This window comes from Pan troglodytes, chromosome 23 (assembly GCF_028858775.2).
Source record: "Pan troglodytes isolate AG18354 chromosome 23, NHGRI_mPanTro3-v2.0_pri, whole genome shotgun sequence".
NCBI lineage: Eukaryota > Metazoa > Chordata > Mammalia > Primates > Hominidae > Pan > Pan troglodytes.
In genome coordinates this window covers 45,216,416-45,239,487 of record NC_086016.1, presented here as the reverse complement: position 1 = coordinate 45,239,487, position 23,072 = coordinate 45,216,416, and the positions used below count along the sequence as shown (strand labels likewise).

At 58.8% G+C, this 23,072-nt stretch overlaps 1 protein-coding gene across 6 annotated transcripts in view; it reads left to right on the top strand.

Annotated features, from left to right (window-relative positions):
• The window catches only part of SCUBE1 (signal peptide, CUB domain and EGF like domain containing 1), a 148,892-nt gene that overhangs the window by 98,101 nt on the left and 27,719 nt on the right, over positions 1–23,072 (top strand). For all 6 annotated transcript variants that reach the window (XM_016939327.4, XM_016939326.4, XM_016939330.4 and 3 more), the window contains 4 exons: positions 9,247–9,363; positions 16,325–16,447; positions 19,006–19,122; positions 20,697–20,819. In XM_016939327.4, coding sequence (XP_016794816.1) covers positions 9,247–9,363; positions 16,325–16,447; positions 19,006–19,122; positions 20,697–20,819 — 480 coding nt within the window. The remainder of the gene's footprint in view (positions 1–9,246; positions 9,364–16,324; positions 16,448–19,005; positions 19,123–20,696; positions 20,820–23,072) is intronic.

Here is a 23,072-nt window from a genome sequence, read left to right as displayed (position 1 = left end):
GCCCTCTTTGGCACAAATCTGAATAGGCTCCAGCCCTGCCTTAATCCTCCCCTAGGTTTCTTGGCCGCTGGTCTAAGTGGGCCCCAAAGCCCCAAAGCCCTTCGAGATGCAACCTCAGTGCCCTCTGTGACCTCCTGTCATTTTTGCTAATCCAGTCCTGACCCCCCGGCCCTGCAGGCCCACATGGTAATACTGATGTCCACTGGAGCTGTAATGGAAGGTGCCCAAGAACAGGGCACCCTCTTCACCTGCATTCTCAGGAGGAGCCCAAGTGTAAAAACAGGCCCGACCGGGCCCCTCTGCCACCCTGCCCGGCTCCCTCTCACCCCACCTACCTGGGGGGCAACGGCCTGCTCCTCCTGCGGCCCTCCCCATCCAAGCCACCCTTGCCTCTCTCTAGTTGGATCCAGCTAAGGGCGGGCCGGGTGGTGACTGCAGGCCAAGGTTAGCCCTGACTTGACTGAGGAGTAGCAGGTAGCTCCCAGCAGCTCCCAGCTTCCTGAGGCGAGATTTCCTGGTCTGACCCAAGGAAGGTGGGTGGTTTCAGGCTGCTCAGCCAGGCTGTGTCATTGCTCTAAGGACCGTGCATTTGTTCTTAGAGCAGAGAAATGCGTGGTTGGAGCTTCACTCCAGTAAAGCACACGGTGATCCTTTCTGGTTATCCTGAGCCAGATTCTAGAGTCAGACCGGGTTCAGTCCTGGCTTCCCCAGTCACTAGCTCCACCAGCACCCCAGGGCCAGCTCACATCTGAGCTTCAGTTTCTCATTTACAGAGATGGCTTCTAGTCTCTGGAGAAGCTTAGCTGAGGCACTGGACAGGCTGCACCTGGCCCTGTGTGTGGCCCGTAGCAGGTGCTCAGCCACTTTCCATCCTTTCCTTCTTCACCATCACCGGCCATGAGCATGTCACTAGGGCACTCTGGAATGCCAGGGAGGAACAAAAGCTTGATGGCAAGTCCCAGACAGTGAGACAAGAAGCCCGGAGCCAGCCTGGCCTCAGTCAGGTCATAGTGGTGGGCTGACGGGAGCCCTGGAGACCCAGCAGGATTAACAGCGCCTGGTGCCTGTAACCTGGACCCCTCCAGGAGCCCTGCACAGCTCCCAGGCTGAAGCTCTGGAGAGGGAGAGGGAGAGAGCATGGACACAGGCTCCAGGTGCCAGCTACTCCCTGCCCCGCCCCCATCCCCACGAAGTCACAGGGTGGGAGGGTGGGAGGGTGGGAGTGGGGAGCGCATCACTGCCGGAGGCCCACCTGAAAGCAGAGGTGGGCACTGCCTCCTTCTGCCCCAGGTTGTTGTTTAATCTGTCCTCAGCCACATCTCCGGGGCAGCCCACGAAAACCTGGAGCAAGGCTTCCCTCTGTTGAGCAGCCTCCAGGCTGAGCTGTTTGTATAACCAGACATGTTCAATGTTCCCGGCAACCTGCAAGGTTTAGTGTTACAGATAAGGAAACCGAAGCTCAGAGAGGTGAGAGCAGCTCTTCCAGTTCCCTCTATCCTACACCCCTTCCCCTCCAGGGGCAGGCAGGTGATAGCTCTGCCTCCCCAGGCTTTGCTCAGGGCCTGGCATGAGCCTGCTCAGTGAGTGTGAGCTGCTGTTGATCAGATCCCCAAGCCTCCCTGGGCACACACAGCTGGAGGGGCCGCCTGGTGCACAGGAAGAGCACTGGCCCAGCTGCTTCCCAGCTGCCTGCCCTCACCAGCTCCTTCCCCTTACCGCATCTCAACCCCCCAAGCCTCCTGGGGCACGGCCGTGATGCCTCCTGTGGGTGGGCCCCAGGGATCCCACCCACAGGGGAGCCCCCTTGTCTGCCCTAAGCACCCTTCACTGAGGAGCCAGGGTAGAGGCAGGAAGTGAAGGAGGCAGGACAGGGGGAGACTGGCCGCTGGAGGCCCTGCTCCTGCCACCTGCTTTAATATGAAACCTCCCTGTCCTCCAAGGGGCACTCGGGACCCCTCAAACCAAGTGAGGAGACCTCTCCTCGGCTTCTCTTGCTCCTGGGTGGGCATCTTCTATACACCTGGTGCCACCAGCCCTCAGGCCTCCCTGCAGCCCCCATGCCACAGTCCTGCAGGGCACCGTCCCTCCATCCCAGTGGCTTCTGCTTTCTGAGCAGGTGCGGGAACCCCCACCCGCCCACTAGTCACGAGAGAAGGTGGCTTGCCACACTCCTAGCGCATCCTGGAATTGAGGCCCCGCCTGCTGCCTTGGAAGACAGTGCCACTGACAATAATTTGCCTTGCAAATTGTTCCCCAAGCAGCGCGGTTCTCAGGTAGACGGAGGCCCTGAGGATGGTGCAGGCCTGTGGGCCTTTTATTTCAGCAGGGCCGGGCTAAGGTCAGCAGAGGGCCAAAATGGGCCTCAGAGTCACGGGGCTGTGTGCTAAAAAGGCAGAGTCCAGGAGACCCTGGGCTGTCTCAGAGGCCTGGGTGGCCCTTGGGGATCACGGGCGTTGGAGCCCCGCAGCCTTAGACACGAGCAGCGCTGGCTCTGGAGGAGCCTGCCGGGGTCTCCTGTCCCATGTTCTCCTTGAGAGCCACTTCCTTGTCAGGGCTGCAGCCTCCGCAGTCACCCTGCGTCCAGCCACACTGAGCCCCACCCCACCCACGCCACCACCTGCATGCACTGTCACCAGCGTGTCCCCAGGCAGCCCTGGGGCAGACCCAGCCAGCACCCCCCCAGCAGACAGGTCTCAGGATTGACCATTTGCCCAGTGGAGGTAGAGGCAGGCGGGGAGGCGTGGTCAGGACCAGGCGCGGCCCTCTGCTGAGGGTGTCAAGTCCCCTCCACCACACCCTGCTGACTGTCAGAGGCGTGAGGGAGGCCACATTCGTGGTGCCCAGCACAGCGCTGGCCATAAGCCTACTGCACAACACTAGTGACGGGCCACAGGGCCTCCCCGGAGTTCAGAGGGCCCCTCGGGAGATAGGCCAGCCAGGGAGACCAGGGCCACTGCGTCAGGGGCTTGCCAGGGAGCACGGCGTGGCTTTTATCCCAAAGCGATGGGAGCCATGGAGGGTTCAGCAGCCAGCTGTGGGAAGATGGTCAGAGGTCAGAGGTCCCCAGATCTGCCGGAAGGGCCAGCCAATCCCTTTTCACCGCAGCTTCTGTTGATTCTAGGGACAGAAGGGCAGGTGGGCCAGCCCTGATTGAGGGATCAGCAGGTTCTGGCGAGGACCCCGGGCTGCCCCCATCATCAGGGTAGGCCACTGAGGGGCAGGGAGGAAGAAGGGATGGCAGGGCCTTTGTGGGACGCTGGGCCCATGCCAGACCCACCGGATCAGAGCCTCTGCCCTGGTGAAAAGCACCTCAGCGATGTTCAGGCACAACACAGGCGGGAAACCCAGGGCCTAGGGAGGGAAGGGTCCTTTATCCACAGTCCCCCCGTGTGCTGGCACTGAGCCTGGCACCCACACCCACTTCCCATTGTGCACCACAGAGCACCCTTGTGCCCTGCACAGCACAGCACTGCACTGCCTCCTCCACCAGGGGCACATTCGCCCTTCAGTCCTGCCCACCTCGCCTCCCAGCTCACTCTCCCTTCCAGGCCCAACAGAGGGTAGGGTCCCAGTTCCCTGACTTGCTTCTGTTCCTCGTGGGGCCTCCAGAGTCCCTGCTCATTAATCTAGTCGTTGAGCACAACTCATTAGACACCTCCGCCGTGCTGGTCACCTTGACGCTGCCCTGCCTGGATAGCGTGTGGTCAGTGGGAGAGGCCTCTGCACACACAGACAGCGCTGCCCTATGGGGCAGAAGCCCAGGGCAAGGCTCGGGACAGCTTTCGGGGCGGCAGGTGGGACCTGCTGTGTCCTGAGGAGTTGGTTATTCAAGGCCAAGGGGGGTGCCCTGTAGAACCCTGAGGAACTGTGCTGGGGTGTGGCGGGGCATGGGCTGGGAGGTGGGCAGTGTGAGAGGAAGGCGCAGACCCAGGAGAGAAAGGCGAGGTCTGGGCCTTATTTCATGCCCCCCGCCACTCCATAAGCTGTTGACATCTGGGGCATGTCACATTCATCTCTGTAGCTCCCCTCTGCCGGCCACCTAGCACCGTGAAATTGACCCGCCTTTGAAGACCAGGGGCTGTGTCCAAGGCGCATCCTAGCAGGGCAGGGAAGTTCAGATAATAATCATTGAATGAATTAGCAACTGCCTGTGGGTTCTGAGTTTCCATAGGCAGAGCTTCCAAGAATGGCACCAACAGTGAGAGTGTAGACCCAATCGCAGAGCAGCTTCCAAAGCACTGTCGCATCCACTGTTCTGCCTGGGCCTTGCAAGAACTGTGTGGTAAATATGATCATCTCCATGCTACACATCCAGAAGCTGACTTTGAGAAGCCAAGGGACTTGCCCGGGGTCACACAGCCGGCATGTGGAACCCTGTCATTCTGCCTCCATAGCGCCTGTCCCTTCTGTCCACCACACGGTGACTGAGACTGTCCTTTAAGGACCTTGTCCCAGACCTGGGGCAGCGTAAGCAGGCAGTGCCAACCCAAAAGCCAGCAGTGGCTGCAGCTGTTCCCAGGCATCCTTCTGTCCTCGCCCCTGCTTCCCTCTGTCAGAGCGCTGGCAAGCTGCATGCAGGGTCCAGCGGAGCGCCCGGCCTCCCCTGCAGGGCCCAGCCCAAAGCAGGAGCTCCCCAGAGAGAGACCAAAGGCCAGACCTTTTAACTTGTCTGAGATTTTCCCCACATGCTTTCGAACCCCAGCCAGCCCTGCGCCTGGCCTTCCTCCTCCTTGGCCACCCTCGCCCTACAGGGTGAGCACTCTCCCCACCAGCTGGAGGAGGAAGCCAGGGCACCAGGGGGTGCAGACCTCACGGTGAGGATCCCATCAAAGCCCTGATTCTCTGGCCTTGGCCGGCTTACTCATCAGCCTGGAGTGTTGCAGCCCAGGGTTCAAATACTGGCTCCTCCCAATAGCTGTGTGACCTGAACACGGCCAGCTTCTAGGGTGTGCGGCGTGTGCGGTGGCCCAGGACCCCGCCCTTAGAAGGGCCCGCGATTGGTTTCATGTTCTGTCTCTGTCTTGAAATTCTTAGCAATTTTTGAACAAGGCCATTCCATTTTTATTTTGCGCTGGGTTCCACAAATGATGTAGCCATTCCTGCCTGGACAGGCAATGTAAGTTCTCCATGCCTCCAGGCCTGTCTGCTTTGGCACTTCTGTGTCCCCCGGGGCTGCTGTGAGGCCTGCTGAGGTTCATGGATGATAGGTGCCTTGTCCACTACAAAGGGCTGTATTGTTCCATGATCTCTCCGGGTGGAGAGAGAAAGCCTCTAGACAAGAGCTCTGTAGCTTTTGTCTAGAGGCTGGGGACAGAGAGACGGGAGGGCTCCCAGGGTCCACAAGGAAATTCTGTCTTTAGCTCCCCGGGACGAAGCTCCTGGAGGCTGCTCTGTGTCCTCCTCCTCTTCCCAGTCCCAGGCGCCTGAGCCGCCCTCCACAAGTGTGTTTCAGGGTGGGGGAGATTCCTCATGAGGCCATAATGTCAGCCCCTGGTAGGGGGCAGAGGCCGGGATGGGACCCAGAGAAGGCCCATAGGTGAGGAGGAGGAAGGCCCAGAGCCCACCCCCAACCTCCCCACCTGGCAGAGATGCCACTGCCGCAGCCTCTGGGCCCCGTTGGCTGCTGGTATTTGGAGGGGCCCCGTGGTAAAGGCGGCCTGGCCTGCTTTCTTACTGTCTCTGAGACAGCCGTGGCCTAACACCAGGTCTGGGTGGCCTCTGGTCCTGAGGAACAGGAGAAGTGAGGCTGTTTTTTTGAGGCTCTCAGAGATGGGGGAGCTGGAGCGATGGCCAGGCTGGTTGTCATGGAAGGCAGGGGCCTCCTCAGCAGCAGCACCGGAGCCTCTGCTTGAAGACTCCCAGGGACGCGGTGCTCGGCCCCACCAGGCCCGCCTGTCCTGTCATTGTAGACTTCAGTCCCTAGCCCTCACTTCAGCCCAAAGGACCTAGGTCAGTTTCACTGTTGTTCCCTCTACCCGTCTTGCATTTACAGTGAACCTCTAAAAACCTCACAATATGGCTGAGGTGGGCACCGCATAAATGGCCATCCCTGTGCTGTAGAGGAGGGATGGAGCCCCAGGCAAGAGGCTGCAGCCTGCCCCAGGCCCCGAAGCGGGAAGAGGTGAGGGCGGGCCCAAGGCCAGACTGCTCCCTCCACTTGACCCTCCCTGCCTGCACAGGGCCTGGCAGAGAACGTCCCGGGGACTGCTGGCTCCCAGCGCTCTTACATGAGCCTGACATGGGCACGTTTCTCTGGCTGCCCAGGATGACACAGTGGTCTGAAGGAGGGACCATGGGAGGTAGTGACAGTTGCAGGAGGACACTGGTGGCCTGGCCACAGTAAGAGCAGGGGCTAGAGCTGGGAAGCGCTGGGGAAGCAGCAGGCCCAGGCCCTGGGTCCCAGGGGGAAAGGAGGGGGCTTGGGGCAGGTAGGAGTAGCATTCCTGCAGACAGGGAGCACTGGGGGAGGAGCTGCTAGAGGAGGAGGATGAAGAGGCCAGCGGCACGTGCTTGGTGGTAGGGCCCTGGAGCTGCCAGGTGGGTCACTGCCCGCAAGGAGCCAAGGGGGTTAGACTCAGATGGAGCAGGTCCCCTCCAGCTCTGCCATTGAGGCTGCACAGCCTTGGGCCAAGTTTCTGATGCTCCGTACCGGATCCTCTTCAGGGAAGAGGAGGGCACAGGAGCCACGAGGCTGGGAGCATGAGAGTGGGAGGCGGAGCAGGGCCCAGCCCGTGGTGACCACGTGACCCCTGCTGTGGAGCGGGGTGGTCAGCACCCAAGAACAGGCCCTAGGAGCGGGGTGGTCAGCACCCAAGAACAGGCCCTAAGGGACTAAGAGCCCCTTGTTCAAAGCCTGATGTTTACATACCAGCCATAGACTGAGGCAACTCGTGAACTCAAGCTGCCTCGTCCAGAGAGCGGGTGACCTTTCAGGTGGAGTTTCCAAGTCCCATTAGGGACTTCAGGGAAGAGAAGAGCCTCCAGGAATCTTGGAGTCTGTTTGGCCGGGTCTGTTTCTCAGGGTCACTGCCCCTAGCGCCTGCACCACACCTCACCTCCCCCTCCGCAGAGACCCGGTGCCCTCAGCCCTCAGTTTTCAGTGCCTGTCTCCCCGACCCTCTGCACCCTGCCATGTTCCCCCATCTCTCCAAGGCCTGAGCCTGAATTACCTCCACCTGGAAAACAGGCACATTCTCTGCCCACCTCTCCAGAGGGGGGCTCTCCCACAGGAAAAGCTGAGAAGGCAGGAGGGGAGCACATTGGCTCCTGGATTCGGGCGTGGGAGGCAGGAGGGGAGCGCATTGGCTCCTGGATTCGGGGGTGGGAGGCAGGAGGGGAGCCCATTGGCTCCTGGATTCGAGGGTGGGAGGCAGGAGGGGAGCCCATTGGCTCCTGGATTCAGGGGTGGGAGGCAGAAGGGGAGCCCATTGGCTCCTGGATTGGGAGTGGGAGGCAGGAGTTCCCTCTCTGGTTGTCAGCCCAGGGAGGAAACTAACAAGCCAGGCCCTTGTAAGCGGGTTGATTTGACCCTCACCTCCGCCCTGGAAGAGAAGGCTCGTCCTTATTTCCAGGTGTGAGTGCGGAGGTGCAGCCCCAAGGGGTGGCTGCCTGAGGGGCTCCGTGAGTGACAGCCAGGACTCATTCCCTGGCCTGCCCACCTCCACTGTCCCAGTAGATGGCCCAGAGGGCATAAGCCGGCCAAGTGCCAGTCATACCACCTGCATGAGCCTGAGGAAGGATGACACCTTCCCTCCGTGTCTGGGGTATCAGGGAGGCTCCTTGCGGAGGTGGGCTCTGAGCCAGGCCTTGAAGGATGAACAGGAGGGAGGCGTCCAAGCCCTGGGACCAGCACACTGCCATGGCAGGAGATGGGAGGGCAAAAGACTGGTTCATAGAAACCACCCATGCCCAGCTGAGGTTCAGGATTTGAGGAGACACACAGAGGACGAGCCAGGAAGTGTCAGGGTCAAGACCACCCACCTTCCACTGGCAGCCACAGCTCATCCTACGGTGGTGATGGCTCAGCCATGACCATGAGGAGGACACCCACCACCTCAGCCCTGCAGAATCTCAGATGCACACGCACACACACACAGAGGGGAACATGAGGTTCCCCTCTCCCCCTGCACACGCCTACAAGGTGAAGTTCAAAGGAAAGGCACTATGCATTTCATTTAATTAGCACCAGGAAGTCCTGACAGCTGAGGGTATGTATTCATTGACTCCCCCCAGCCTGCAGAAACGCAGACCCCACAGCACAGGAACAGAGTAAACCCATTAGGGAGACCGTTAAGGGAGAAGGCACACCAGGGCCAGGAGTCCAAGTGATGCCAAGGCGAAGGCAGGCAGGGGGATCCAGGTTATAAGAGATGGGCGCCCATTGGCTTTCCGCCTCCCAGCAGCAAGGCGAAGAGGGAAGCCCATGCAGCCACAGCTTCCACAAGAAAAAAGCCTGCCAGATGCTTAGGAAGAAACCCAGGTGGCAGAGACCCAAGGGCTGGACCAGCCCCCAGCATCCTGGTGTGCCAGCTCTGCCAGCCCCTCCTCCAGGCCTGAGGGGGATCACTCACGGCATGATGGCTTCAATGACCTCGGTTATGCCCTGAGCCACTCTAGCCCCTTTGAATTTTGGAGAAAAAAGAAAAAGCACTAGACAAGCTTCAAGTGGACAAAAACCAGATGCCTTTGGCATATCATTCAGTGAGAACAGATGTTGGGCTGAAAGCCTCATCAAGGTGATGGATGGTGTGTGAGCCCTCAGAACCTACCCCTCGGCTCCCTGGCCGGGGCCACAAGCCAGTCTGTACTGAGATGCATTTGGGGGCCCCAGTCACCTCCAAGTAACCTCTAGCCTGGACTTGGAGTCTGAGTCCAGGCAGGTCAAAGTTTTAGGAATCCAGCCTCGGGCAGTTAAATACAGCCAGGCCAGTCTGGCCCCAGATAGCAGTTTTGACCCTATTGGCAGCAGCCTCTGTATAAGCACAGCCCTCTGCAGTTTGCAGACAGTGTAGTCATCCCTCACCACATGCAAGCCCACAGGAATGGTGTCATTCCCCCATTTTACAGATGGGGAGCTTGAGGCTCAGAGAGGCAGCACAGCTTCCCTAGAGTCCCACAGCCGGAGAGTATATCAGAGCCAGAGCTTGAACCCGGGTCTCCTGTCTCATAGAAGATCTTTCCACGGAAGGGGAAAGCCAGTGGCTTCTGTCCAAGGAAACTGAGGTCTCTGTCTCTTTCCCTCCCCAGAGACGTGTGCAGTCAATAACGGAGGCTGCGACCGGACATGCAAGGACACAGCCACTGGTGTGCGATGCAGCTGCCCTGTTGGATTCACACTGCAGCCGGATGGGAAGACATGCAAAGGTCAGCGTGTGGAGCTGTGTGGGTGCCCCTGCCTGTACTGGCCTGGCCAAGAGCCTCCGTATGCTTGCATAGCCGGGCCCAGGGCTAGGCTGAACGGGGGCCACGTGTAGCTGTGGGAAAGGACACGTGGCAATCATTTGCTTTGCTGTTGGAGAGGCCAGGAAGAGGGAGGGCTGGCCAGCAGCAGGGTCCCCAGCAGAGTTCGAGAGAACACAGGTCCCACGGCACATCAGCAGGTTCCTGGGCCAAAAAGGCACTGATGTCAGAGAATTTGGCTGCACGCTGGGTTGAACAGTTAAGCCAGCGTCTCTACTGTGGGACTTCCTGGGCCCTCAGTGATAGTGTGGCTTCCCAAGGCACGCAGAATGTGGCGCGTTTCCGAACCCCTTGACCTTTGGTTGCAGCGGGTCTTGCAGAGCTGATGGGGACAGTCTGGTGTAGGGCCGTCTGGGACACACAGGTCTACTCATGCCAGGAAAAATAAGGACAGTGTGTCACTACTAGGGGGGCAAGGCTAGGGGGATCCCGTCTGCAAAGATAAGGACTCAGGACTTCTGCTTGCCATCAGAAAATGAGTCAGGAAGACCTGAGAGTGACCGTGGTTGAAGGAAGGAGGGACAGGGCTGGGCTGCCGGTGGCTGGCAGTGAGGGAAGGCAGAGGTGTGTCCTCCCACTTGTCCCCTGAGTCACCCCACAAAGACTTACTGAGTACCTCCTGGGTTGAGGGGACCCTCAGGAAACAGGAAGCCCAGGGAGCTGGGAGAGGAGAGCTGGGTGGGCTCTCGAGACAGCCCTGCAGATGAGGAGGTCCAGCTACCCCCAAAGGACAGACGGAGCCCCAAGAAGCTGTGGGCCCTGGGGCAGGGTGTTAGGCCTGAGTGCCGGAGCCCTCTGTGCAGAAGGGTGAGGGGCAGTGCTCAGTGCCCCCAGCATCGCTCCAGACCACCCTCCAAACGCCCCCACCCCAGCGCTGGCCAGTACCCCCACACTCTGCCAGGAAGGGAGAGCCTAGAGAGCAGGGCGTGGAGGGGAGAGGAACTGAAACTTCCAAAGTCCCGTCGGGGAAAATATTGAAAGTGGAGGTTAGGGTGACTTAAAATAGCTTGAGGTGGACTTTTTTTAAGCCTGTAAAAATAAATGTATTTTTGTACAGTGTATGACTTCTTCCTTGCCAACTTGCTGGGAAGAACCGAGTGATTATTGACAGAAATAACAGTGCTTCCGCCTGTTTATTTGAAAATAAAGCCCTTCTGTGGCCGCCGCTCAGCCTCTTAATAGCCTTGGTGCGTTCCTGGCAGGCAAGTGGGCAGGTGGGTGGCATCTGAGTCCTCGCCACATGACTCAGTGCCAAGAGTGACTGGCCGAGGAAGCCCAAGGTCTGCGCAGATCTGGGCATCTTCACAGCCCGGTGATGGCACAGCCTGCCAGCATTTGCCTTGGGAGGGCCAGAGGGGCAGGCAGATCTTAATTCCTTGGACAAGGCTGGAGCTGTTGGAATGGGGTCTGGAGGCCTGGAGCCACCCTGTCTGGGCCAGAAAGGGGCCTGGTGCAGGGCAGGCATGTGGCCCAAGAGGGGGCTACTGGGATTGGGGCTCCCACTGCTGCCCCCTAACCATCCCTCGGTAGCCCAAGGGACACTCGTTTCCTCCTGCTCTGGTTCTGGCTCTGAGGGTAGGGTGGCACTCAGGAGTGATGTCCACAGCCCCAAGACGACCCCCCAACACCCCCACCCAACCACATTTCCTTTGCTCTTCAAGCGGTCGGGGCCCTTTCACCAGGCTGCCCCACTCGGCCCTTTGGCCAAACCTCCTCCATGGACGCCCAGCCCTGGGCCTGTGGCTGCACTCAGAGCTCTTAGGGCCCTGGCTCCCACTGGCCAAGGTCAGAGATCATCTCACTCGCTCGCTCACGGAACAGGTATGTTTTCTGGGCTCCTATTGTATGCGGGTTCCAGTGAGACAGGATGAATAAAAGAGACGGTTCCTGCCTGTAGGGGTCCTCTACTGAGTGCAGAAGACAGGTTTTCATTTTTAAAATCACTGAGATAATTGAGTATTACAGGCTGCTTGGTGTGGGATAGAGAAGTTCAGTATGGCAGGAGGCTGGGGGAGGCCAGGGAGGGCTGAGGGGAAGAGGCATTTATCAGGCAATGATAGGGGCAGGGGAAGCATTTTCAGCACTGTGACTGTTGCCAGAGGCCTGTGGGTTCAAGGACCTGGGACTGGGAAGGACGCAAAGGAGGCGGGCCAGATGGCGCAAGGCCCAGGGCTACCCTACAAGCTTGGCCAGGTCCCAGTCAGCACTGGGCAGGGGAGGCTCACACCCAGGTTTTCATTTTGAACTGACCCTGGCCACAGTGGGGTCACAGTAGGGTCTGGAAGACCAGCAGCCAGGCACAGCTGCTGTCACTCAGGCTCGTGGCAGTGCCAAGGCAGGACTGGCAGCAGACATAGAGAAGGCAGAGACTAGACATGTCCATAAATGCCCACATTTCAGCACCAAGGGACTGGCTAGAACTGCCCACGGGACCACCTCAGGGAGCCTGAGAAACCAGACGGTGGCCTCCAGCCCCAGGGTTGGTGCCGTTGGTATGTTCCCAGCCCTGGCTGGAGAGGCACAGGCAGGAGGAGTCCCAACAAATTGAAGACCCTGGCCCCAGGGTTTGGTTCCTCGGTCAGGTGCACACCCTGATCTTGGCAGGGTCTGGGGAGGATCTCAAAGGAGAGAGTTCAAAGGCTCCATGTTTTCTGAAAGCCAGAATGTCAATGTCAAGCAAGAGGAGTGGCTGGAGAACAAAGGTCACAGCGGGCTTGGACAACCCAGGGCTGCAAACCCCGGGCAGGTGGGGGTCACATGGGCAGGTGGAGGCAGGGTTGGGAGAGTTGGGAGGTTTTGTCCAAATGTCGGGGACGAGGGGGGCGTGGAAGATGCGCCTAAGCCCTCGTCTCAAGGGCTCCCTGCTGGGTACCGTGCCCGTTTGGTGTTGGGAGGTGGTTATCTTGCTAATCGGTCCCTCCAAGAGGAAGGGGGTTCTGGGCCTCAAGAATAAGGATGCAGGACTGCTGCTTGCCGTTGGCAAGTGAGGAGTTGGGAGGATGGGAAAGTGACTGTAGCTGAAGGAAGCAGGGAAGGGCTGGGCTGCCGGTGGCTGGCAGTGAGAGAAAGCGGACGTGTATCTTCCCTTCCTCAGCGGGAGCCTGCATTTCCCTCAGGGACACCTGCCCCTCTTCCCAGCATCTCCAGAACAATCTGGGAGAACCCCCCACCTACTGCCTGTTTCCTCTTCTCCCTCTGCAGTGCTCTGGGCCAGGCAGGCCACAGCCAGGGCTTTTACCCGAGTGGGAGCAATGGTGCCCTGGAGTGACCGCCACCTGGCCAGCCCCGCCTAGCAGCTGGCCCTCCCTGCTGGGCACTCCAGGATGGTGCCAGCCCATGACCCTGTGCCCTCCCTCTGCTCCCACCCAGAAGCCCTCCCCTACATGGTCCCCCACATGAGATAGGCAGGAGGGAGCCAGAACCAGTGTCCTGTGCATCCCTATAGCTCACCCCATCGCCCTGCCCCCATGCACACGCACTCAAGCTCCAACCCTGGGTGATGTACCCAAAGAGTCCACTTAGTGGCCCAAGACCCCACCCTTCCCTCAACCCTCAGACCCTCTCCATTGTCTGGAATCACCCTGACCCATTCCTTCATTCGGTGAGCATTCCTAGACACTCACGCTGGGCCCTGGGGCACCAGACAGGAACAGCCACCCCCAAGTCTGTGTCCCAAGGCCCTCTCATGCCCCCAAAGGCAGTAGCTCCCGTGAAGAGGGAGCTACTGGCTCTGGAAAAACACTGGGAAAGGCTTTCTGGAAGGGCCGTTTTTCCCAGGGCTGGGGTCAGCAGGTGAGAGGGGGGCTGTGGCTGTACTGGGTGCGGTCACTGGAGTCCAGGCTGCCAGGGCAGGAGCCAAGCAGCCTGGAGAAAGGAGGCAAAGCAGCCTGGCCGGGCTGGAAAGGAAGCTCTGGGAGCCTCTGCAGAGGGAGGGCCCACATCCTAGCAGACTCAGGAGCCTCAGAATGCTGGCCAGCAGGCAGGGACTCAGCCAGATTTGTGTGTGGAAGGTGGTGCTGGCTGCCTGGTGTGGGGCGGTGGGGTGGGAACCCAGGAAGGAGCGGAAGGGCAGAGAGGTGCAGAAGCTGCACCCCAGGGGCCATGAGCCCAGCACCCCCTTTACTATATCCTGAGGTAGTGTGAGGAGGGGGCTTCCCTCCATCCTGACCCCCAGGCAGCCAGCTACACCAGCCCGGGCCTCAGGCAGACATGCCTCCCTCTGCTGTCTGGTTGCTATGACAGCCCCTTAGCAGACAGGCCCAGATGGGGCAGGGGATGGGGCTGGGGGTTCTGGAAGGCCTGAGGCTCCACTGAGGAGGCAGGAGTGGTGAGAATGATCACGTGCTGCCCCTGTCTGCTTAGCAGCCTCAGCTCATTTCAGTTTGCTAAGGATGCTGGGAGAAGCGATGCTAGGAGAGGCACCATTTAGCAGCCCGGTTTGCAGATGGGATCCTAAGGCTCAGAGAGGTGCCTTTCCCTGCCCAGCATCACACAGCCAACTGAGGCAGAGTCAAGATGGGCCTCTGTTCTTCTACCTGAGACTTCTATCTAGAAATTCCCCATCTGCCTATAATCCCAGGGCTAAGGGGGAAGGAATGATAGAGATTCCTAAGCCTCCGCCCTGGACCAGCACAGCTGGGCTTCATATCTCTTTCTTGGTGGCTGCAGGGCCAGCGTGTTGTGCTGCAGCAGGCCCGTCTTTGGGTTCGGATGGTGCTGGCTGAGACCCGGCTCCTGCGTGTGGTGCTGTGACCTCATCTGTAAAATGGGAGCCTGCTGTCTGGGTTGTTTTGAAGGTCACATGAGATGATACCAGAAAGTACATGCCATGTCCCTCCCCGAGGCTCCCAGAGAGCCATGTGGGCATCTCAGCCCTGCACTCCTCTGATATTCTTGACCAGAGATTTGACCTCTAATAGCCTGGTTTTGTCATCACTGGGGGATGTTGCCTGGGAACACTGCTTTAGGACTTTGGGCAGGTATCGAGTCCAGCCTGTTTGGTATGAAGAAAACAAAGGGAGAGCGACATGGGCCGGCCTGAGGTCAGAGTAGCAGTGCCAGGAACAAGTTGCCTCTACGGGGCTCAGTGCCATCTTTAAAGTGGGGGCAGACTTACCTTCTGCACAGAGCGGTGCCAGTGACACTGGACAGGGCCCTTCAGGTACCTGGCTCAGCAACCATGCCCAGGACGGGCTCTGCAGATGCTGGAATCTGCGCCTGGCAGGTCTGCTGAGACGTGACTGGTGACCAACAAGAGCTGATCTTCCCATTGTCCTCCCTGGAAGGGCCTCTTCCGCTGCCTCCTTTTTGCTTCTGCAAGTCAGGGTGAGACCACCGTCGTGAAAGGCAGCACTGATTATTATTATTTTTTTGTTTGAGATGGAGTTTTACTCTTGTTGCACAGGCTGGAATGCAATGGCACAATCTTGGCTCACTGCAACCTCCATCTCCTGGGTTCAAGCGATTCTCCTGCCTCAGCTTCCTGGGTAGCTGGGATTACAGGCATGCGCCACCATGCCCAGCTAATTTTGTATTTTTGGTAGAGATGGGGTTTCTCCGCGTTGGTCAGGCTGCTCTGGAACTCCCGACCTCAGGTGATCCGCCCGCCTCAGCCTTCTAAAGTGCTGGGATTACAGGCATGAGCCACCGTGCCCGGCCAGCACTGATTATTTTTTTAAGCCACCCTGCAGTGTAGAAATAAAACCTCTTATTTTTGTTACTCACTGCTGGAGAGAGTCTGGAGGGGGTGGCCAGCATGGGGGCCTGGAGGTCGGGACCCAGGAGGAATTTGGGAGTAGCTGAGACTGTGTCCCTTGGAGAAGAGGCCCCTTGGGGACAGGGACCTCTAGTGGCACAGAATGCCAGGCTGGCCCAAGGCCTAAGGGCAAAGCCCAGATGGGCCCGACAAGGGAGCAGGAGCATGGGGGCTCACAGGGGTCAGGGCTGTGTTTAGGGTGAGGAAGACATCTGTGAGGCATCGGCCAGCAGGCCATGCTGGGAGGGAGAAAGTTTCCCGTCCCTGGAGGTGTGCAAGCAGAGGCTGACTGGCAGAGTTGCTCAGGATGGCATCATTTCTTACACGGGATCGGGCCAGGCAACCTTCGGAGCATACTACAACTCATTCACTGTTAAGCAAAGAAGCAGCTCAAACAAACAGGCGGGGAGTCAGGCTGGGAAAGGGGGGAGCGTCAGGCCCGCTGCATAGCCCAGCTCCCCACTTACCTTTTGAAGCTTCTTGAACCAGGTGCTTTCCCTCTCTAAGCCTCAGTCTACTCCTCAAACAGAGGCAAAAACACCTACTTTTTGAAAAAAGTTTCTTGAGCGCTGACCAAGCACCGGCACCGTGGAAGTGTTTTTTCACCTAGTCCTCGTGATGTCCTTCTAAATGGGTGCACTTCCTGTCCTCGCTCTGCAAGCAGGAGACCAAGGCTCAGGGGTCCAGGAGCTTGCCGAGGTCACCAGAAGTGGTGCCTGCCTGCTCCAGCCTCCCTGCTGGCCAGGCGGCCTCCCTGAACCTGCAGATGAGAGGACATGGGAGAGTCGCTGTCCCTGCTTTCTTGCCGGGCACAGCAGCCATCAGTTCCTCTCTACTCAATGTCTCACATCCCAGGCTTGCCAAGTCTCAGGGGAAGTGGTGAAGCTTGGGGAGCTGGCCCTTCCCAGTACAACCCAGCCCCGACCCTGACCCCTGCGAGACAGGGCCCCCACCCCTCTGCACAGCTGGGGAGCCAGCAGCCAGCTTGGGAAGTGGGCACCAGGCAACTCAGGGCAGTGTCATCCCCTGCCACTAGCCTGCTGTCCCCCCGCTGGTCACACAAGCTGATTCTCCTGGCTCTCACTCCTCCATCCCTCTTGGCTCCCACAGACATCAACGAGTGCCTCGTCAACAACGGAGGCTGCGACCACTTCTGCCGCAACACCGTGGGCAGCTTCGAGTGCGGCTGCCGGAAGGGCTACAAGCTGCTCACCGACGAGCGCACCTGCCAGGGTGAGCCCCTGCCATGCCCCGGGTGGCTCTCGGGCCCAGCGGGATCATGCCCCTTCCCCTCCTGGGCTGACACGGCCTCCTAGGAGGGAAGGGGAATGCGGATGGGGCTGGGCCCGAGGGAATGGGGTCCTTTACGACTCTAGGGGACATCCAGTCCAATCTGTTCCTTTTATTGATGGGACACTGAGGCTCGGGAGGGCTTCAGCACATGTTCCAGGTGGCAGAGGGAGCCGGTGGCCCAGCTCATCAGCTCACCCAGCCCCTCCCTTCCCAGGTGGCCCACGGGCCTCCCAGCATCAAACTCCTCTGGCTTCGGAGGTGGGATGCTGCCATCTGTTGGAAAGCGTTGCACATTGCAGGCAGGCGCTCTCGAACAATCCTCACCTGCTGGGAACAAGGATAATGAGGAGGGGTCTGGGCAGAAGCCAAGAATCCCGGCCCAGGAAGAGTCTAGTGGGATCCAGGATGCAGCAGGAGCCCAGAGGCTGGCAGTGCAGAGCGGGGTCAGGGAAGGCTACGGGGAGGGTCCGTTGGTGAAATGCCTGAGGGGTGAGTAGGGATTTTCCAGGAGGAGCCAGGGAGGTAAACCCACCCAGGAGATGGCGCTGCCGGCCTGAGGAGGTTTAGGGGACCACAAGGAACTTGGTGGGGCCGGATGAGGCCATGAGGAAGGAGACAGGTACCCTGTGGGCCCCACACTGGGAGAAAGTGCAGGGGGTGGGGCACCCCATGTAGCAGGGCAGGGGCTGTCTTTCCCTGATGATTATCCAGCTGTGCTCTGGTGGTTTTTTGCCCGCGGGGTACCAGCAGTTGCGGGCAGCATGTGGCCTTGTCTGGGTACCAGGCTGTGCTTCTGCCTGTCAGTGCAGCTCAGGGGCTGGCACGGGGCAGGGTGAGGCCCTGAGGAGCAAGGGCTGTTCTCCCACAAGGTCCCTGAGAAATGTAAAAGCAGGAGGCTGGCGAGAGTAGGGCCAGGGCCTGCTGTCCTCAGAATCATGTGTGCCCCAGGCCAGCCGCTGCCTTCCCCAGGCTCAGCCTCTTTGTCCCTGGACGGGCATCCTGGCCCTGTCTTCTCCTCAGGGCCTGAGGTCTGGTCAGGAGCACAGCGTCTGTCCAGGCCCTATCAGGGTTCTTCTGACTTTGACTTTGTTTCTCTGTTGGCCTTGCCAAGTTCTTCTGCAGAGGGCTGAGGAGAGCCCTTGCATCCCAGCTGCCCCCTGAAAGAGGCAGGCGGCTGTCGAGGAGGAGGTGAGATTGCTTGTGAGGCCCTGTCCTCACCCGCCCCACCCCCACCTGTATCTTTTCCACCCCCTTCCAGGCTCATCTTTCTGAGGCCTTGGGGCTCTGGGCTCCACAGGTCCAGCAGGGAAGGGTCCATGCTCCTTCGCTTGGCACTCAGGGGACCCCAGACACCCCCCCAGTCCCCCTTGGGCTCCACACAAGTAGACCTGCCAGGGTGGCTCCTAGGAGGGGAGGGGAGTTCAGATGGGGCTGGGCCCAAGGGAACAGGTGCATCCCCTGGGCGCCCCATGCTCTTACCTCCTAGCCACTGCCTAGAGCACCCTTCCTCCATATTCATTCGCTCATTCCAGGCTGGTCCCATCCTTCAGATTTTAGCCCAGGTGCCGCAAGCACCCGGCGGTCCCAGATCCTCCCTGGGAGGGAGCACACTCGCCTTTGAGCACCATGCACAATTTCTTCCTTGTGTTAGTGGTTTTATAAATACACATATATTACAAATATTTGTGAAATTACATGAGCTAATGTTTTCAAAGAATGAACTCTTAACTGCTATGCCCAAGGAGGGGCAGGTTGGCGTCTGTTTTGCCTTCAGGGGTCCCCATCAACTGTCCCATAACAGCCATTTTCCTCAGAATTTATGGCCAGGACAGACTTGTCTCCAGTCAACATGGTGGTTCATTTTTTCCTTTCCAGGAGCAAACACCCCATGACCTTCCCTCTTTCTCTTTTTACCTTGGCTGCCAGGAAGCTCATCATCACGTTCCACATTCTATCAGAGCTCCCTTTTTGACCTTTATGGGTGGCATATTTCCTCTTCTCTTTTTACCTGTGTGGTTTTCCTTATTTTCTCAAGAAACATCATGGGGTGATGGGGAAAGATGCTTTGGTCAGCATCCAAGAGGCCTAGGTTTATGTCCCAAGTCAGCTGCCTCCCCAGGGCCCTGGGGCCAGCTGCAGTCCGTTTCCTGCAGGCGTGGATTCAATGCCTCTCTACCACTCCTAATCGGAGTTGACTGTGAGATAGTAAAATGGCAGAGATTCATAATAATCCCTTCCATTCACAATGTTTCTGCCCTGCTCGTCTCCAGAAAAGACGTGAGGTGGCTCCCAACCCAGAAACAGAAGGCTAATGGAGGCACAATGGAAAGTCGAGCAGCAAGGAGTCTCCCATTTCCTGTGGGTCGGTGCTGTGCTGCGCCTCCGCCCAGGGACTGTGTGTCCACAGATGTGCCTTGAGTGACTGAGAGTGACAGGCCGTGCCCACCCACCACTCCCTCAAACTCCTCCCCCAACTTTGTCTCCCTGTGGCCACGCAGACATCGACGAGTGCTCCTTCGAGCGGACCTGTGACCACATCTGCATCAACTCCCCGGGCAGCTTCCAGTGCCTGTGTCACCGCGGCTACATCCTCTACGGGACAACCCACTGCGGAGGTCTGCAGCCTGCCCGCCAGGGCCACCTCCCCCCAGAGGCACGCACCTGGCCGCACGGCCACCTACACTGCACCCCGCATCCCAACCCTGCCCTCAACCCTGGGGGGCCTGAGGCCTCAGCAAGGATGGGGACTCCTGGGCAGAGGGGCTCAGCCAAGGACAAGTGGGGCAGGGCTGGGGAGACAAGGGGTAGCAGGGAACGGTTAGAGGTGGGTAGCAGGTCTCTGCCAGTGCCAGGCCTTGGCCAGATGGGCACGGGGCTGGAAACCCCATTTACTAGAGAACTCGGGCCAGGAGCGGGGGCACCAATACATGGAAATTCCAGACAGCTCATTCCAGGGAGGCTCACAGCAGAGAGGGGCAGAGTAGAGGGGCAATTCGGGATCCTCAAGGGGGAGTGTTTGGCTGGGGGTAGGGAGGCACTCCAGAGGGATCCGCATGAGAAAGCAGTGGACAGAAGGACCCAGAGGCAGCCACAGGACTGGAGCCCACAGGAGGGAGCTCAGAGGAAGATGCAGATAGGGGGCGCCATCCCACCATGCAGGCTGCGTGAGCCCGCAGGGGAGTTGAGGGTTTATTCCCAGTCAGATGAGAAGCCTGTAGAGGGTTTAAGCAGGGTGTGATATGGTCAAGTTCATGGAACTAGATGCCCCAGTGACCACATGGAAAGGAGAGTGGAATCCAGGGTACCACTGGGAAGACAGCTCCAGGCATGGGAGCATGCACTGCTGGAGCCGGGGCAGGGTGGGCAGGGACGGAACAAAGAGGAAGGTTCTAGATGTATTTAGGAGTCAGAGCCAGGCTGCTGGGACTTGGTGTTATATGGGCATGGTGGGTGAAGATTAGGAAGCCAAGGACGGTCCCCCTGTCTCTTCCTTTTCTGTGACCTGGGGGTAGCCACACTCACGATGTCAGGCCACTTGAAGATCAGACAGGGTCAGGCAAGAATGTGATCAGGACGTAGCTGGTGCTTGGGCTTCTGGAGGCGGGCTACAGATTCTTCTGGAAAGACTCTCGAAAACTTGGGCACCCCTTCCCTGGGCCTGCCGAGTGCAGGCAGCTCAAGAACTAACAGAATGTGGGGCCCAGCCCCTTCCCCCAGCTCCAGCGGGTGCTTTTGGTCAGAGGAGGAAAGGCCTTAGCGGTGACCTCTTTCACCCTGGTGTCTGTTGTACCGCAGGGGACCCGGGGCTAGAAAAGGGCTTGTCCAGAGTCCCACGGTAAAATCAGTTTCACAATCCCTGGAGCAGTGCTCATTCCCTGCGCCACAAAACCTGGTTGGGTTGGAACTTTAATCGTGTGCTACCTCCTCTGCCCCCTAGCCTGGGGTGCAGCTGCTTGAGTTCAGAAAACCACCCAGGTTCCTGGGGGAAGGGACATTGGGGTCTGTGAGGAGCCTTATAAACCCACGCGTGTGTGCGCGTGTGGCGTGTGCACTGCTCATCTGCATCCCGTGATGCTGTCCGACTCGGTGGGGTCAGGAGATTCTTGCCCTCTTGTCCTGGGTGGTCCCTTCCCCTGCCAGCCGCCAGCCGCCAGCCTCCCCTCTGCCCTTACGCCCGCTGTGCTTCCAGATGTGGACGAGTGCAGCATGAGCAACGGGAGCTGTGACCAGGGCTGCGTCAACACCAAGGGCAGCTACGAGTGCGTCTGTCCCCCGGGGAGGCGGCTCCACTGGAACCGGAAGGATTGCTTGGGTAGGTGGCCGCCCTGTGCTGCTGGCTCCTCCCCTGCACCTGGGCTTGGATGGGAGGGACAGTGGCTTTTCTGAGGTGGGGGTGAGCAGGACAGCCCCTCCGTTTCCTCTAGGCCTTGCATTCCCAGGCAGAGGTTCTCTGCTGTTGGGGTATGGCTGATGGGAATGAGGACTTGCAGAAAAGGAGGGGGTCCCAGGCAGAGCATGCCAGTGTCAGCCAGAGGCACTGCAACAGGGACCTGCAGTGGGGAGGAGGGCACAGATGAGATCTGCAGGTCCATGTGCAGCCCAGCCGTGGGGCACAGGGACCCTGCTGATGTCTCCATAGGGCTGGAAGCTTAGAGGGAGTGGGTGTGGAGGCCTCTCCTCTGGCAGCTTCCCCTTGTCTTGCTGAGGAGGCTGAGGGGGAGGAGGAGGGTCACTCGGGGTGCAGCAGCCTCAGTGGGGCACAGTTGCAGGGGATGTGGCAGTGCCTCCTGGAAAGCCCATGGTCCCTGCACCCTCTGCAGGCGTGCTCGCAGCACTGGGTGCCCCTAGGCTGAGTTCTGGACGGGCCCCTGCGTTCCCTGGTTCCCTGTACATGGGACCCTGTCTGGGTGCTGGGGCTGTGGGCCTGCCCTCCTGAAACCTCCACGCCAGGTCCTTGCCCCGCCACACTCTGACATCCCCAGGGCAGCCTAAGTGAGCCTTTTAAATTTAAGTTAGAACATCCCTCTGGGCTCAGAACCCCACCCCCACCCCCACCCTCCGCCCCTTCCACCCCCCCCCCCCCCCCCCCGTGACTCCTCCTTTGACTCTGAATCAAAGCCACAGCGCTTGGAATGGCCCGAAGGCTGCCGCCAGCTGACAGGATTGCCCTCTGCTGTCTCCCTCGCTTCACGCCAGCCTCACTGACTTCGCAGGGCCTCCACCAGCCCTCAGCCCGAGGCTGTGCGCTTCTCTTGGCCTGGAGGGCCCCCCCACGCCAGCACTCCTCACTCCTCCCTTGCTGTGAGGGTCTGTGAGTGAGGCCTGCCCCATCACCCACCCAGAGCCGCAGCCTTGGCCACTTCCGCACCCATCTGGGCCCCCTGTGCTCCCAGCTTTCTTTCCCTCCCATCACACTCCCAGCCACCAGAAGTAATGTGCACTTTACAGGTTCGTGTTGGTTTATGTCTGTCTGTCTGTCCATCTCTCTCTCCTCACTAGAATGTAAGCTTTACACAGTTAAACAGGTCTTCTTGGCCTGTCCCATTCACTGCTAGAGCCCCAGCACCTGGAACAGACCCTGACAATCACAGACACAGAGTAAATATTTGTCAGTGAACACATTAACGAATACAAACCATCATTTAATATCTGAAATCCAAAGGCTGAGTTTATCACGTACTTGTGGAAGGACTTGCTGTGCTTTTCAGGCAAAGTCTCACTGAACAAAGTCAACTGCTGCTCTTCTGCTGAGTTTTGGGAAAGAGCTTGTTTGGGGTTGTACGGGTGGCGGAGGCAGCATGAGGGGATCTCCGTCTTACAAGCATAGGAAGGATATGGTACCTTCAGATTCTTTGCAGGAAAGCGTTGTTCATTGAGGGTGTTAGGGGGTCATTGCTCTGTGGTGAGCAGGTTTACGCAAACCTGCCTCCAAAGGCCAAAGAAACTGAGTGGCAGAAGAAAGAGGCTGACACATTTAGTTTCTCAGAAAGAAACATTTGGCCGGGCACGGTGACTCACGCCTGTAATCCCAGCACTTTGAGAGGCTGAGGTGGGCAGATCACCAGATCACCTAATTTTTGTATTTTTAATAGAGACGAGGTTTCACCATGTTGATCAGGCTGGTCTCGATCTCCTGACCTTGTGATCCACCCGCCTCAGCCTCCCAAAGTGCTGGGATTGCAGGCGTGAGCCACCGAGCCCGGCCGCTTCTACTGCTCTTTACCATCTGTTGCTTTTGAACTTTTTCTTCCATCCAAGATCTTAACACTTAGGTGAACTCATTGTGATACAGATCTGATCATCCGGGACAATAACTATCCAGCGATATCCTGAATTCTTAAGCAAATGTTTGTCTGTCTCCTGGAGTTTAGGAAAATTTCCTTCAGCACTCAGCATAGCTCTAGACGTGGCTTTACATCCAGCATTAGAGATCTGATTTCTGGCTTTCCTGGGATAAACCCTAAGGGAGGAGTTGCTTGTGTAGGAGATGGAGGGGCAGGAGTGGTGGGGGGATGCGATAAGTGGCTGGTGAAGATGGAGCTGGGCAGAGAGTGGCAAGTGGATT